At 39.0% G+C, this 12611-nt stretch overlaps 1 protein-coding gene across 1 annotated transcript in view; it reads right to left on the bottom strand.

Annotated features, from left to right (window-relative positions):
* DOCK8 (dedicator of cytokinesis 8) overlaps positions 1-12611 on the bottom strand; it is a gene marked incomplete at both ends in the record, with an annotated part of 98520 nt that overhangs the window by 58116 nt on the left and 27793 nt on the right. The window contains 10 exons of the mRNA XM_082013259.1: positions 4696-4858; positions 6020-6113; positions 6345-6481; positions 7064-7223; positions 8036-8116; positions 8737-8886; positions 9139-9205; positions 9766-9851; positions 10380-10592; positions 10812-10935. Of these exons, the coding sequence (XP_081869385.1) occupies positions 4696-4858; positions 6020-6113; positions 6345-6481; positions 7064-7223; positions 8036-8116; positions 8737-8886; positions 9139-9205; positions 9766-9851; positions 10380-10592; positions 10812-10935 (1275 nt within the window). The remainder of the gene's footprint in view (positions 1-4695; positions 4859-6019; positions 6114-6344; positions 6482-7063; positions 7224-8035; positions 8117-8736; positions 8887-9138; positions 9206-9765; positions 9852-10379; positions 10593-10811; positions 10936-12611) is intronic.

Raw genomic sequence — 12611 nt, 5'->3', positions numbered from 1 at the left:
ATGCGTCTGGCACTGTAATAAAGATGTCTGCTTAATAACACTTTAATGTTATTAAGTTTGAATTTCTTAAATTTGAATTTCTTTGAATCACAGCTATTCAACACACCAAATTGTCAAGATTTCTTTTAAATGCTGTTGTTGCATTTTGAATTATACTTGCTTAAAAGTCTGTTGAAAATAGAATCTAATTTATGATGTCAAATTAAATTTAAATTAAGTTAAATTTCAAGAATTAATTTATAATGTCAAATTACACTTAACCAAAAACATTTTGAAGACACACACCACCCCCCCGATTAAACCACCTGCATTTGATTTTTTTTTAAAGAATAATTACACATTTCTTTAAAGGCTTTACTTTCATCTGGAAGTTTAGACAAATCCATATTTTATTCAGAGTCTCTGCTTGGTGACTACACAGAGATCACCATGCCATGGTGGCATGTTTTCTTCTCTGTCTGGATTATGTAATTAATGAAGTTTGTTATGAGGAGTCCAGTGTAATACCTCATCGGAAAGCATTGTGACAAACAAGCTGCCTATGAGGGGCATCCACTCACAGAATCCTGTTTGTGAAGTTTTTGTTTTCATTGTTTCTGCTTTGTTATGCAGTATTTGACAAAGTCATTGTTATCCGAGTACAAAAATGAAGAAAAATTAGGAAACTGTCCATGAAACCTCTCACTGCTGAGACAGTATAGTAGATGCCCAGGAAAGATTACGGAGCTTGGAAATGAGCATGCAGCTATTTGCATTGGGATGAAATCATGTGTACTGAGGAGCAGAATAAATCAGGGCACACATGTCTCTCTGAAACTGTAGTAGCTAGCTTAAGGTGCTTCCTTCACCTGTGCACAGCACTGCAATACTAATCTCTGCTTCGTTTACTCTGAAAAAGAAGTTAGAAGTGCTAGCACCTCCGACTGCCACAAAGCTAGAGCAGTGGCCCCGTAGAATATGTATGACGCTACCATGCTCTCTCCAGATCCCATGGGCAGAGATGCAGAAAGGAGTAGCTAACGCTGTGATGGCAGTAATTACCACCATAGTAGAAGGGCTCCAGCCCACACTGCAGACTACAGCAAGTCTAAGCACAGTGCCAAGCAGTTTGCAATTAAATGAAACAAAACAGCAAAGGAAAGGTTTTTTCCCCTCCTCCCTCTAAAAATCCCCTAAGTGTTAGGCACTTCCCCTATCAAAGACAGGGCTTCCTGTTCCTGGTTAAGCTGAGTTACTGCTGAAGTGATGGGACAAACCTCTCTTCCTCAGCACCAACATTTCACAGTGGCAGTAAGCAGCATTGTTTTCATTTCTATTTCATGAGAAAATAAAATTATAAGCAAACTTTAAATTATATGATTTTTTCCTGTTAAGAATAGAAGGGTATTAAAAGAAATAAATCTTGGAATGTTTTGACATTTTCAGGGAACTATTTTTATTAAAGCAATGTAGGTACACAACAAAAAGAAGTGCTCAATTTCACAGTGCACAAAGAAAGTGGGCTGGCTGATCTCTCTGGCATAAATCAGAAATAGTATCATTTTAAAATAATGGCATTACACCAGTATAAAAACTAGCAAGAGCTAAGCTCAAAGACTATAACAGAAGACTCTGCTTCTCCTATAACAAAGGAAAATGCTATTATTTAAAAAAAAGAAGACTTTTTTTCCTCTGAGATATCTTACATTGGCAAAAAACACACCACAAACCCCAAGTAAACAAAACTTTTGCATTTCTTTTAAACATTCAGGAAAAAGGCTGAAGCTAGATGTTTGATCAGTATTTGTCTGGACATGTGTAGAGGTATTATTATGCCAGTAAGAGCTTATCAGCCTGTATGAGTTTTCATTTATCTTTTATTCAAGTACATTTCTATATGTAACCCTCTCCTACATTCATGGTAATGTGAATAGAAAACAGGTAATTATTGTACCTATTTTTCATTCTTTTAATATCTACAGCTACAGCACTGGTAAAAACAATGGTTTGCAGACTTACAATAAAAAATTAGGAAACATTAAATAATCTGTAGCACACTAGCAGCCCATGACAGTCACTCAGTTATGGCTAAATGCTAGCATGCTGTTTAATTAAGACAGGATGGTTCTACTTTTCAGATTAGAAGGGAATAAAATAAGGTGAAACACTTAATATCTGGCTCTATTCAAATTCAGAGTTACTTTGCATAGGTTAGTTTAATCTCAGGCTGAAAACAGTATTCATCATGCAGAGAACTAAGTAAGGAGAATTGCATGACAGAACTAACTTCTGCTCACCAAAGGAAGCACTGTCATGATTGTGTGGCAAAAGCGTCTCAGATGTGGCTAGTGATTCTGGCTTGTGGGAAAAGGAGGTGCTTTCAATGGCACTGTGCAAACACAAATGTTCCTTTCTGGACCCCATCAAGTTCCAGACCCCACTGTTTCATAATGTTTGCAAAGGTGCCTCGTCCAACTTTCTGGGTAACTGCTGCTGGAGTTCATTACCAGTGTCAGTTGGCAACTCCCCGTTCTCACTCCAAACATATTTCTCGTCACAAGGCAGTTGAAACATGACCTAGCATTTCTGCATTTTTTTCACCATTTCCCCAGTGTATCTAACTAACTGTCTTTAGGGTTTAATTTGAGTATTAACTGACTGAGTTTCCAGTTTACAGCATAACACCACTTACGGCATGTCGGTTGTGCCATCACCATTGATGCACTACTTAAAGTAAAGATTAATGAAGGAAAATACTCTTTATAGATATTCTTTTCAATATTACAAGTTAGGCTGGACAGATCCTACTTTGTTTTGTTACCACAACTTCTACTTAGTGCAAAAATCAAAACAGAGCCCAAAAAGCCTGAAAAGATTAAGCATGCTGGGTGTGAACTCTTGCACAGAGTTTAACTGTTGAGCAATAGAAAGCATTTCTTCTAATGTGGGTGTATATATTCAATGCAGACATCCTAGCAACTGGAGGATTGTGTGGAGACACCCAAACTTGCTTCAGGAGATGCACGAATTAATTTTCAGAATGGTGGCTTTGATATTCATGATGTCTGGCTGCAGAAGTTTACCTTGGTGAGAACTAAAGAGAGAATATTCTTTGCAGACTCGACTGTCTCTCTAGCTCAGCAATACAGCTCTTGCTAACGCTTTTCACTGTCAAAAGCAGACCTTTAGACACTACCAGGCTGCACACTGGAGGTGACACATGCTATTCTTTATTGGGGCCAGACAATGAACAGGAAAGTTAAAATTAAAAAAAAGAAAGTGTCATTACTCAAGTTCATTTACATTTACACTTTAAACTGTACAAAAACTACTTCCCGTATAGAAATATCTTCATAAAAAGCCTAAAAACTGAAGAAAAAAATACTTTCACATCTATCTTTGTTACACAGAAAGGACAGAATTTTATTATTCTGGTGCTGCCCTCAGGAGTTTGAGTATCACAAATTCAGGGCACAGCCCAGGAATAACTCCTCCAAAACTTCTAACGAGGCTCCATCTAAACTGGCTTACTTACTCACTTCCCTGCTGACACCACATTGCAAGTTGTTATCGTAAGGTAAGATGCCATTTCCTCTTTTTGCTTTCTTTAGAAGCTGAGACCCAAATCCAGGTGTCACCAACTGGCTTTCCAGTTTCCTGTGAAGGTGTGGAGCATCTCCCCCAGGAAAAATTAGTCTGCAGCCTAGCAGTTCTGAGTTGTACTGAACCACAAGTCCTGCCCTTCCCTTCTCCCGTCCTCAGTGGGGTCAGGTGAGTGGGTGGGAGAGCTGGTCCTTTGCTAATCCCTGCTGCATGGAGTGAGTAAGCTTTACACCCCTTTATTCAGCTTCACTCTGTGATTCCTTACTGATAGTCACATATTTGCTACAATGCAATTCAGTACCTAGCTCCTGTTTTAGGGAATCAGAAAAGTCCCTCAGAATAGCGTCAACTACTATTGTAAGAAGCATTCTGCTTTACTTCCATGCCCTCACTAACACAATGGTCACAGGAATGCTAGTATTTATATACATACAATACTGCGATACACCCATTTTGAATTATTGCTAGTTAGCTATTACCAATATCACTGCTCACTATGGTGCACAAACCTGTTGAAGCACATTCTTGTGATATTAATTTCTTCTTGGAGACTGAGATGTGCCAGACCACTAAGAAATTATGGCAATTGCTCAGTAGCATGCTACTGAACACTGTGGTGTCCTTGAAACAACAAGAACAGAACAGATTTAAGAAAAGAAATGACATAGCCTGGGGTCCTTGTTCATGGTGAAAACGTACACAGAGTAACACTTTACTTTGTCAGATGCTCAAATGACTCAGATGAACAGCAGAAACCACCCAGCACAAACATTTACCAAAACTGTTAAAAAAAATAAGATCTACTAGGGAAAAAAACCACACAAGAGAAAAGATATATACATATGCACCAAGTCAATGAGACCTGTTAGGGAGTTTTTCTGGACATTTTAGAAAAATTTTCAAAGGGCAATGTAATTAGATTAGTAAATACACTATAGAACATCCTGCAGGTGTTTTATCTTGTAATGGCTAGTAAGATTAAATCATCAGCCTAATGCACAGTCTTTAACAGCTTAAAAATATTTTTAGTTTCTATTTCCGTAAAAAAAATCTAAATCATAATTATTTTTTTAAATGGATCTTAAGAATTTTAAAAAATACATTATTTCTTACCTATAAATGGTATGGGGAACATACACTTCTCTAATTGGGAATTCCAAAATCTCTTTGTGAGGACGATTACGGTTTTCTGGAAATGGCTTCACTGGTAGTAATTCTGGTGTCAGACAATAACCAAGGCTTTCTGGAGCTGGAGAAATCTCCAGTTTAAGTGTTCCTTTCAAAAAATAATCAAAAAATTCCACCAAAAATATTAAAAAACCCCAATGTATAATAAAACAAAAACGAAAACAGTATGTAAGGTTACATAGCAACAGTACAGAAATAAGAACTGGATCTTTGGCTTGAAAGTTACATGAGAATGAAAGCATAGGTATAGAAAGATACACAGGAAGTAACCTACACACATCCCTACACATCAGGCCAATATATAGCTCTTTATGTCTACCCTGTACAATTTCAAAGAAACAGAAAAGAAAGAATACTATATGCTGTGTTGATGTTCTAGTATCTTTCACACACAAATAATATAAAATTTGTCTAGGAGACAAATAAAGAATAAAAGGTCTGCTGTCTAATACAGCGCGCTCTCACTCCTCCCACTCAGATTCTGCTCTGATTAATCTCTGCCAAGCTAGACACCACACACCAGGAAAGCCAGGCTTGCTGTGGTGAGCAGTTAAACAGTTAATACTGATCACATTTACCCAAGCATAACTAGACTTTCAATTTAAATTCTCTGTTGTGACAAGTCAAAACCGTTTGGGGAACTCAGACTTGTCATTTCTGGCAATCGGCTAAAAAGGCAAAACAGCTTTGCACTCAGTTCATATTTTTAAATATGTGGTTCCTCCACAACCCAGAAGACCTTAAGCTGTAGTTTATGTAGAAAGAAAAAAATAAGGTGTTCAGGTTTTTGACAGTAGCCAAACACTCTCTGCTTCTCTACTTTGTTAACTATCACTGACCCAAGTACCCAAATAAGATGAAATGTGTACACATTTTAATATCCCTCTGTAAAATATGACCCATATAAAAACACTGCAGGGAAATAACAATCTTAGAAACTTGCTTTAAAGCACTGTCTTCAAACAGTTGAATGATAACAAAAGACATCCAGTAGATACACTGTAAATTGGAGAAGAAAGCAAATCACTTTAGAATATCAAGCTAAATATAAATCTCCATACTCACTCATACAGAAAAAAACACAAAAGCATCTGTGCTCAGGTAGACACTGGGAACACAAGAAGTTCCACAGTAGCACATACATATAGGCTTAAAACCCAGGTTAATTATATTTTGGTGTTGGAATTTACAGAACTATTTAGGGGAGAAAAGTACATATATCCTTTTCCATCCAAATTTAATTATGTACCTGGTAAAGTCTTAATTCTTCTCTGCAAGGAAGACGATCTTTTGAAATCAGCTAAAAATTTGAACAGATCTTCATCACTGAGCCTGTCTCCTTCCTACCAGGAGAAAGGCAAAAATCAGTACCTTTATAACAATACTCCATAACACTGAGAAAAGCTTCTGTGTGAACCATGTCGTGATACATGCAAAGCAAGTGGGTTACTGCCTACTTGACAGCAGTTATCCTCTGTCCCCGCCTGAATATCACTGGTAACTTTTCCCAACACAGTTCACATTACATAGATGAAAAATGTCTTAGATAATCAGAAATAAAGAGTATCCAGCACCTGTTTAAAGAAGGTGCTGAGGGTCAGTGAGATTGTTTTGAAGTTTGATGCTGGAGAGTCCTCCGAGCTGAGACTTCTCTCAGAAAGTCTTCTCGCCTGTAGCAGTGTTGTCCTCTTGTCACTAGTAGATCCTTTCCCTTCAAAGGGAAATTAAATGAAACATCAACTTGCTTTGTGTTGCTTCAGCACAATGACTTTCAGAATAAACTAGAAATCCACAACTTCCCAGCAACATCAGAGGATAGACAGAGTACCTAAAACATTCCGCTTACTTACTTCTATTTCAGACTGTGTGAAATAGTGGAACGCCAGGACACACCTAGTGAAGTGACATTATTTCTGCTGCAGAGCACAAGCTTATTCATATTCGTAGTTCATGGGTTATAAATGTTGACCAATGGTCCTGTATACTCTAGAAACCAAGATTATATGTATTTTGATTGCCCTGTATTGCACATGAACTTCATATGGCAAAGGGACTTTTACTTCTACAAAGCCAGTGTTCAATCAAAATTGGGCCTAAACCATGGAGTAATGTTTAGCATGCATAAAAATAAATATGTAGAGATGAATTAGTGAGCATATCAAGTTGTAAGTGTAGCACTGAAAAGGAAGGCTGAGAAGACACGTTGTTCACTCTTGATGCCAGAGTGAATGACATTGTTTCCTATGCACCATCCTACCAAAGAGTCACTTTGCATTAGAAATTAGACAACTACCGTTTAAACCTTCGGCCTCAGGTATCTCTCGTTCAAGTGTTGAAAGGTTGAAGAAATTAGTTAGGCTTATGGGAATCCAGGCAAATGGCATTCTGTATTTCCCCAACCGCTGACAAAAGGATTCAGCTTGGGCTTTCAGTTTTTCAATCTTTTCTTTTGTCTAAGACAAAGAAAATAATGACTGTTTAAAAAGCAATCAGCTAATTTAATGCTACTATCGATAAAAAAAGGAAATTACATATTTACAGTTCAGTAAATAATTTGCATTCTTATCTCTCAGGTTTTCTTGCTACATCGCTGTCAGGATCATAGCTGTTCTGTTGTACATTCACTTGTCATTTCTTTTCACTGAGTTCATTTTTATTGCAGAAAAGGAGAAGTGTCACTTTTTGCAGTGACCCTCAAGCCCAGTATGAACAAGCACCATGAAATGTTTGCAGGTTCTACTTCCTTCATCAGACACAGAAACAATATTCTGCTGAAAGCAATACCCTAAAGGTGAGAGACGTGTGGAAGTCCAGCAAACATTGTCAGTCTGCTCCAGTGAGGTAAATGACCATGAATTCCTTTAACAGAGCTCATGTTATCTATGGATGACAGCACTGAACTGGCCACATACACACTACAACAGGTTGTTTGCCCATCCAAATCAGTAACATGTCTCTGAGGAACAAATATTTCTGCTAACTCCACACTGCATTGTCACCTCCTTTGCTCATCCTGTCTGCTTCATGGCTCAAGACTGTCAGTATTGATTCCAAAGGGGTCATTTTCATTACTGAAAGTGCACCTTGCCTTCTCAGGACTTCTTCCCATCGGTTACAGACACCAGACTACTTGCACCATGTATGCATCAACTGGCTTCCTCCCCAGTGTTTTTGGGATTCTGTCCTATTTCAAAGGGTCTTCTCTTTCTTTTTTTTTTTTGTGCATGCATTTTTTGATCTAAACACTCTATAGTTATTTGCTTACCTTGCCAGACTCACTTTCTTTAAGAACCATGTAGGGTTCTGCACAGTCTCCGATTTCTCCTTGCTGAAGCACTTTTTCTATCTACAAAAAGCAGTAGAATACGACAGTCACAAAGAAAAGTTACCCAAATAGTAACATGTTACTTCTCTAGCAATATGAAAGAGCCTGCCTGAATGTGCAATACAGAATTCTTAAAACTGTCTTTATGGAGTAACTGATAGTAAATCCTCTCCTACTTTTCCATCTGGTTTGTTAGAAAGCAGAAAATACATATGTGGCAACACTGTCAATCAGGTACTACTGCCTTTTCACTGCAATCAGGAAAATTAAGACATTCTAAATGACGTGGTTCAGGCTAACTCAGTTTCAGAATTAAATAAACACAATTAAAGCTAAAAAACCTCCACAGAATGTACTTAGATTTTTTTTAAAAATAGCTTATTTCACTTTACTTTAAATTTCGTTTATGCAGAGATAGAAAATTCTAAATACTTAGTAGGACTACAAGACAGGGTATCAATATAATGTCTTAGCTTGGGAGTGAGATGTACCAGTGGACACCTGCATATGTACTATTAAAAACTATCAGAATTCATCTCAGCTACAGGAAACTTATGTTTGTCAGCACCACGAACTCAGATAATAGGCACAGCTGGCAACAGGTGTTGAAGAACGGTGTTGGAAGTAGCACTGTAACATACCTTTATTACTAGGTATATATCCGACGAGGGATAAGTGACAGAAAATACTGCTGATCTTGCCTGAGTAGACAAGTCAATGGAGGGTGTATGAGAACGCAAGAATCCTCTTAATGAATCAGGGTTGAGGTCACAATGAAAATTTTCTGAAATCTTGAAAAGAAAAAGAATTCAAATGTATTGCAAAGGAAGAATGCATCAAATTTTATTTTAAAATAAGTCAAAAGTAATAACTAGAACTACAAAGTAAACAATTGCAAGCATGTGACTTTGACTGAACAAAAAGAATCCTGGATCAGACTGCATGTGTGAAAAAGCCATACGTTTTCAGAAAGTTTTCCAAAATTATTGCTCCAGAGGTAAAAAAACAAGCCAACTGAACAAAAATACTGTATGCATACTTACCTTTTTTCTTTCTTTTATATCATAGAGAGCTATGCATGCAAACAAAGGTTCAATCTCTATATCAAACCTGTTAAGGAAAGACACACAGGATATTTATTAATACTGCACTCTTATGACTGTATAATAAAAAAATAAAAGGGCTATATTTCGACTGGCATTTCCATTAGAAAATAAGGAGAAATATTTAGTTCCAGACCTCAGCTTTCTCAAAGGCTGGAGGATTTTTTTATTAGTGCATTTTAATAGATGATTTAAAGAGGAAAAGAAGGGAAGTAAACTGCACGCAATGTATTTTCTAAATTTGCCAGAAAGGTCTCAGGTATCAGTTAAAAATGATCGTATCTTTCTTGAATTTTTTTTCTCTGTATCAAGTCTAGTAGTGTGTACAGAGACCAACCTAGTTTGTTGGAAATATATAATTTAGGGTCATTCCCAATTTCTTTTCACCCTGACAAGTTAAACACTTTTGTAATGATGGATCAAAACAGTCCTCTGCTACACTAAGAAAGAATAAGGAAGCATGTAAACACTTGCTGAAAAGGACACCTGCAGTGGTATAGCAGGCTCGGCAGCAGTACACTGGTATGCATTGAGAAATGGTGAGTGAGGCCTGTGAAGGATACTTACTTCAGGGTCTGCAGCTTCACCAAAATCCTGTTGCCCAGATGTTCCTTTGGGCGATCTGGCACCGGCCGTATCTCCACGGCATCTTCCTATCATTAAACAGTTATTCTAGTCATACTCAATTAAAACAACTGTAAATTTACATACTTGCATAAAACCTTTATGTGACGTTAACAAACTACCACCTTCCCCCATTGAGCAGGCATGTCATCTCTTCAGAGATGAAAGAAAATTGATTTACATTTCTGAATATTCACACTTCTAACCCCCATCTGGCATTTACACCGAATACTTAACACTTCTGGCCCCAAGCAAGCGTTACAGCGAAGGGTAACACCCTGACACAACTGTATCACCAGCATGGGGCTTGACCCGCACCGCGGGGGGTGTAACGCAGCCTCAGGCAACACCGCAAGTCCAACCACAAACCCCTGAACGCACGTTCAAGAAAGCTGAACAGGAGCCTGCGGTGACGTGCCTTCACCGTGTTACTATCCAAGGGAGACACGTACCCAGGCCACAAACCCTGTTTTTCGGCTGTGGTGCAGCTTTAACCTTAAGCATGCCATGACAGCCAGCTGGGGAAGGCTCGTGGGCCACTCGGCCTCCCAGCTCACCTCGTCCACGGCGGGGTAGAGGGCGAGGAGCTCAGCGTGCCTGTTGGTGCGTCGCGCCTCCTCATTCTGCCTCTCGAACTCCTCAGCACTGACATGCCGCAGCAGGTTTTCCAGGCGGGGGTCCGGCTGCAGGCTGCGCAGGTCGAAGTCGGAGGCGGCGAGGGTCGTCCTCGAGGCCTCCTCGGGGAGTGCATGGACGTGCCGTGGCCCCGCCTGTTGGAAAACAACAAAACAGCGAGATGTGGCTTGGACACTGGGGCGTCATGAAGTGTTTCTTGCCTGTCTGGCAGAGAGGGCCTTAACGCCATCTCTGCCATGAGGCCTAATGGCAAGCATGGCTCTCTGCTTGACGCCATTACAGAGATCCTAGGATGCTTCCTTTGAGGAAAGTTGCTCTATTTGATCGCCTTTCCCAAAGTAAAGAAGATGTACCTGAAAGTTTGCATCACTGGAATCCAATGTTTCTGATTCAAATGTTTGTTTTTGAAGTGTCTTGTGAAAATCTTTTCGGGATCCCTTGTTTTTCAGGCTACAAGTGTCTGAATTCCCTTGGTTCCTTTCACAGAGAAGCCCGAGCAAGTCAGGACAGCATGAGGAGGGGTTAAGGGAAAATAAAACAGAAAAGACATTTAAAAAAAAATCAAGCAACTGGAAACATTATTGTGCAAAAGAGCAGTGTAGCACAGCTCTCATGCAAAAAGGTGACATTTTGTTTTATTGTTTTATCACACCAGTGCAACTCTATTGTGTATTAAGAATGGTTTTAAAAGGAAGAAAATTAATTCAGATCACTTTTGCATATACTGTGAGCCTAAGACAGCAGCAAAACCTGACCTAGGTACAAATTCAGCTCTGAGCTCCTCATCAGACACAGTGATTATTTCAATGACCCCAAGAAAATGGATCAGGATCGCTTATCTCTTGGCTGTCTCTTTGCTGCTGCAATTATACATCAAGGAGCTTACTGCTCTTGTCCTGGACCTTGTTGGTATCCCAAGTTAATCACATACAACAATCTACACCTTTTAAACACTGCCTGTTTAGCTACTGCTATGGCACAATGTAACGCTCTCTGCTGGCAACTTCCCAAAATTTTGCAGCAAGGTACCAATTTCAAGTTATGTTTTTGTGGCAGATGGAAAAAAACAGCAGGTACCCTAAAAAAAGATATCAGACACTTCCAGAGATCTATTTCTTCCACTTTAGTATGCAATTTGCTAAATCCTGTAATGGCCTTTTTGCAATCAGTCTCTTTAGTTGGAGTGCCCTGTTTCATTCATTTTCCTTTCCATAACACTCCCAAAGCAACGTCTAAACACCTAAGTACTTTCATAAAGATGCCACGATAAGCAATTATTGATCAGGGAGACACCTTTTTATTACATTTTGGGAGTAACTGAATTATATGCTCTGATGTGTTTTAATTGTAGTTGTTTGCATTTTAATCGTTTACCAGTTCACCGAAAATGAAAACTGAAGTCATAAAGGAGACAATCCCAGCTCTCCTTGGATGTGACCTTGTTTTGGAACCACCTTAATCATCCAGAATGAAAGACAGAAATTCTGCATAAGTTTACTTTAAGACATTCCAGCATCCAAAAGAAGTTTTGCTGATTATTTTTTCACTGTCTCTGGGGGCAAACGAATTATTAATGGAGAGATTTATGTACCTGAGATCACATTTCCCCTGTGGGGTACAAGCTACAGTAGAGATGCCTTTCCCCTAGAGTATTCCTGGAAAATTTATTTAGATTGTTTATTTGTTTTGAAAAGCACGGTAGCAATTAAAACTCATCAAGAGGCAAACCCTCCTTTTACCGCACATGGCAACTTAATGGCCAGACATGGGACAAGGAAAAGGCACAAGGGACAAATGAAGGGAGAAACTGAGAGGCACAGGAACAAGCCTCCCATTCAGCCTCTCGCAAAAAAACATGGACCCCTCAGCTGCATCTAGCCCCTCTGTCACATATTTGTCTGCCCTGGGGCACAAGGACCACCTCTGCTCATGCCACCCACTGAAGACTCTTCAATCTCCTGTTCTGAACCTTCACATCCATGAATGGATGAAAGTCACTTACACACTCCTCTCATCCATAGCTTACCAGATCCCTATGTTCAGCAACCTGTCCTATGAACCTTTGTCTCCCAAGTAGGGACCTACAGTTTTTCCAGCTTTTCTCAAAACAACAGAAAGCTTTCTATAACTACTTTTTCTCACTCCTCTCTTGA

The sequence above is a fragment of the Phaethon aethereus genome (assembly GCF_964289735.1).
Source record: "Phaethon aethereus genome assembly, chromosome: Z".
NCBI lineage: Eukaryota > Metazoa > Chordata > Aves > Phaethontiformes > Phaethontidae > Phaethon > Phaethon aethereus.
The sequence above is the reverse complement of the archived record's forward strand: the minus strand, read 5'-3'. Positions and strand labels throughout refer to the sequence as shown.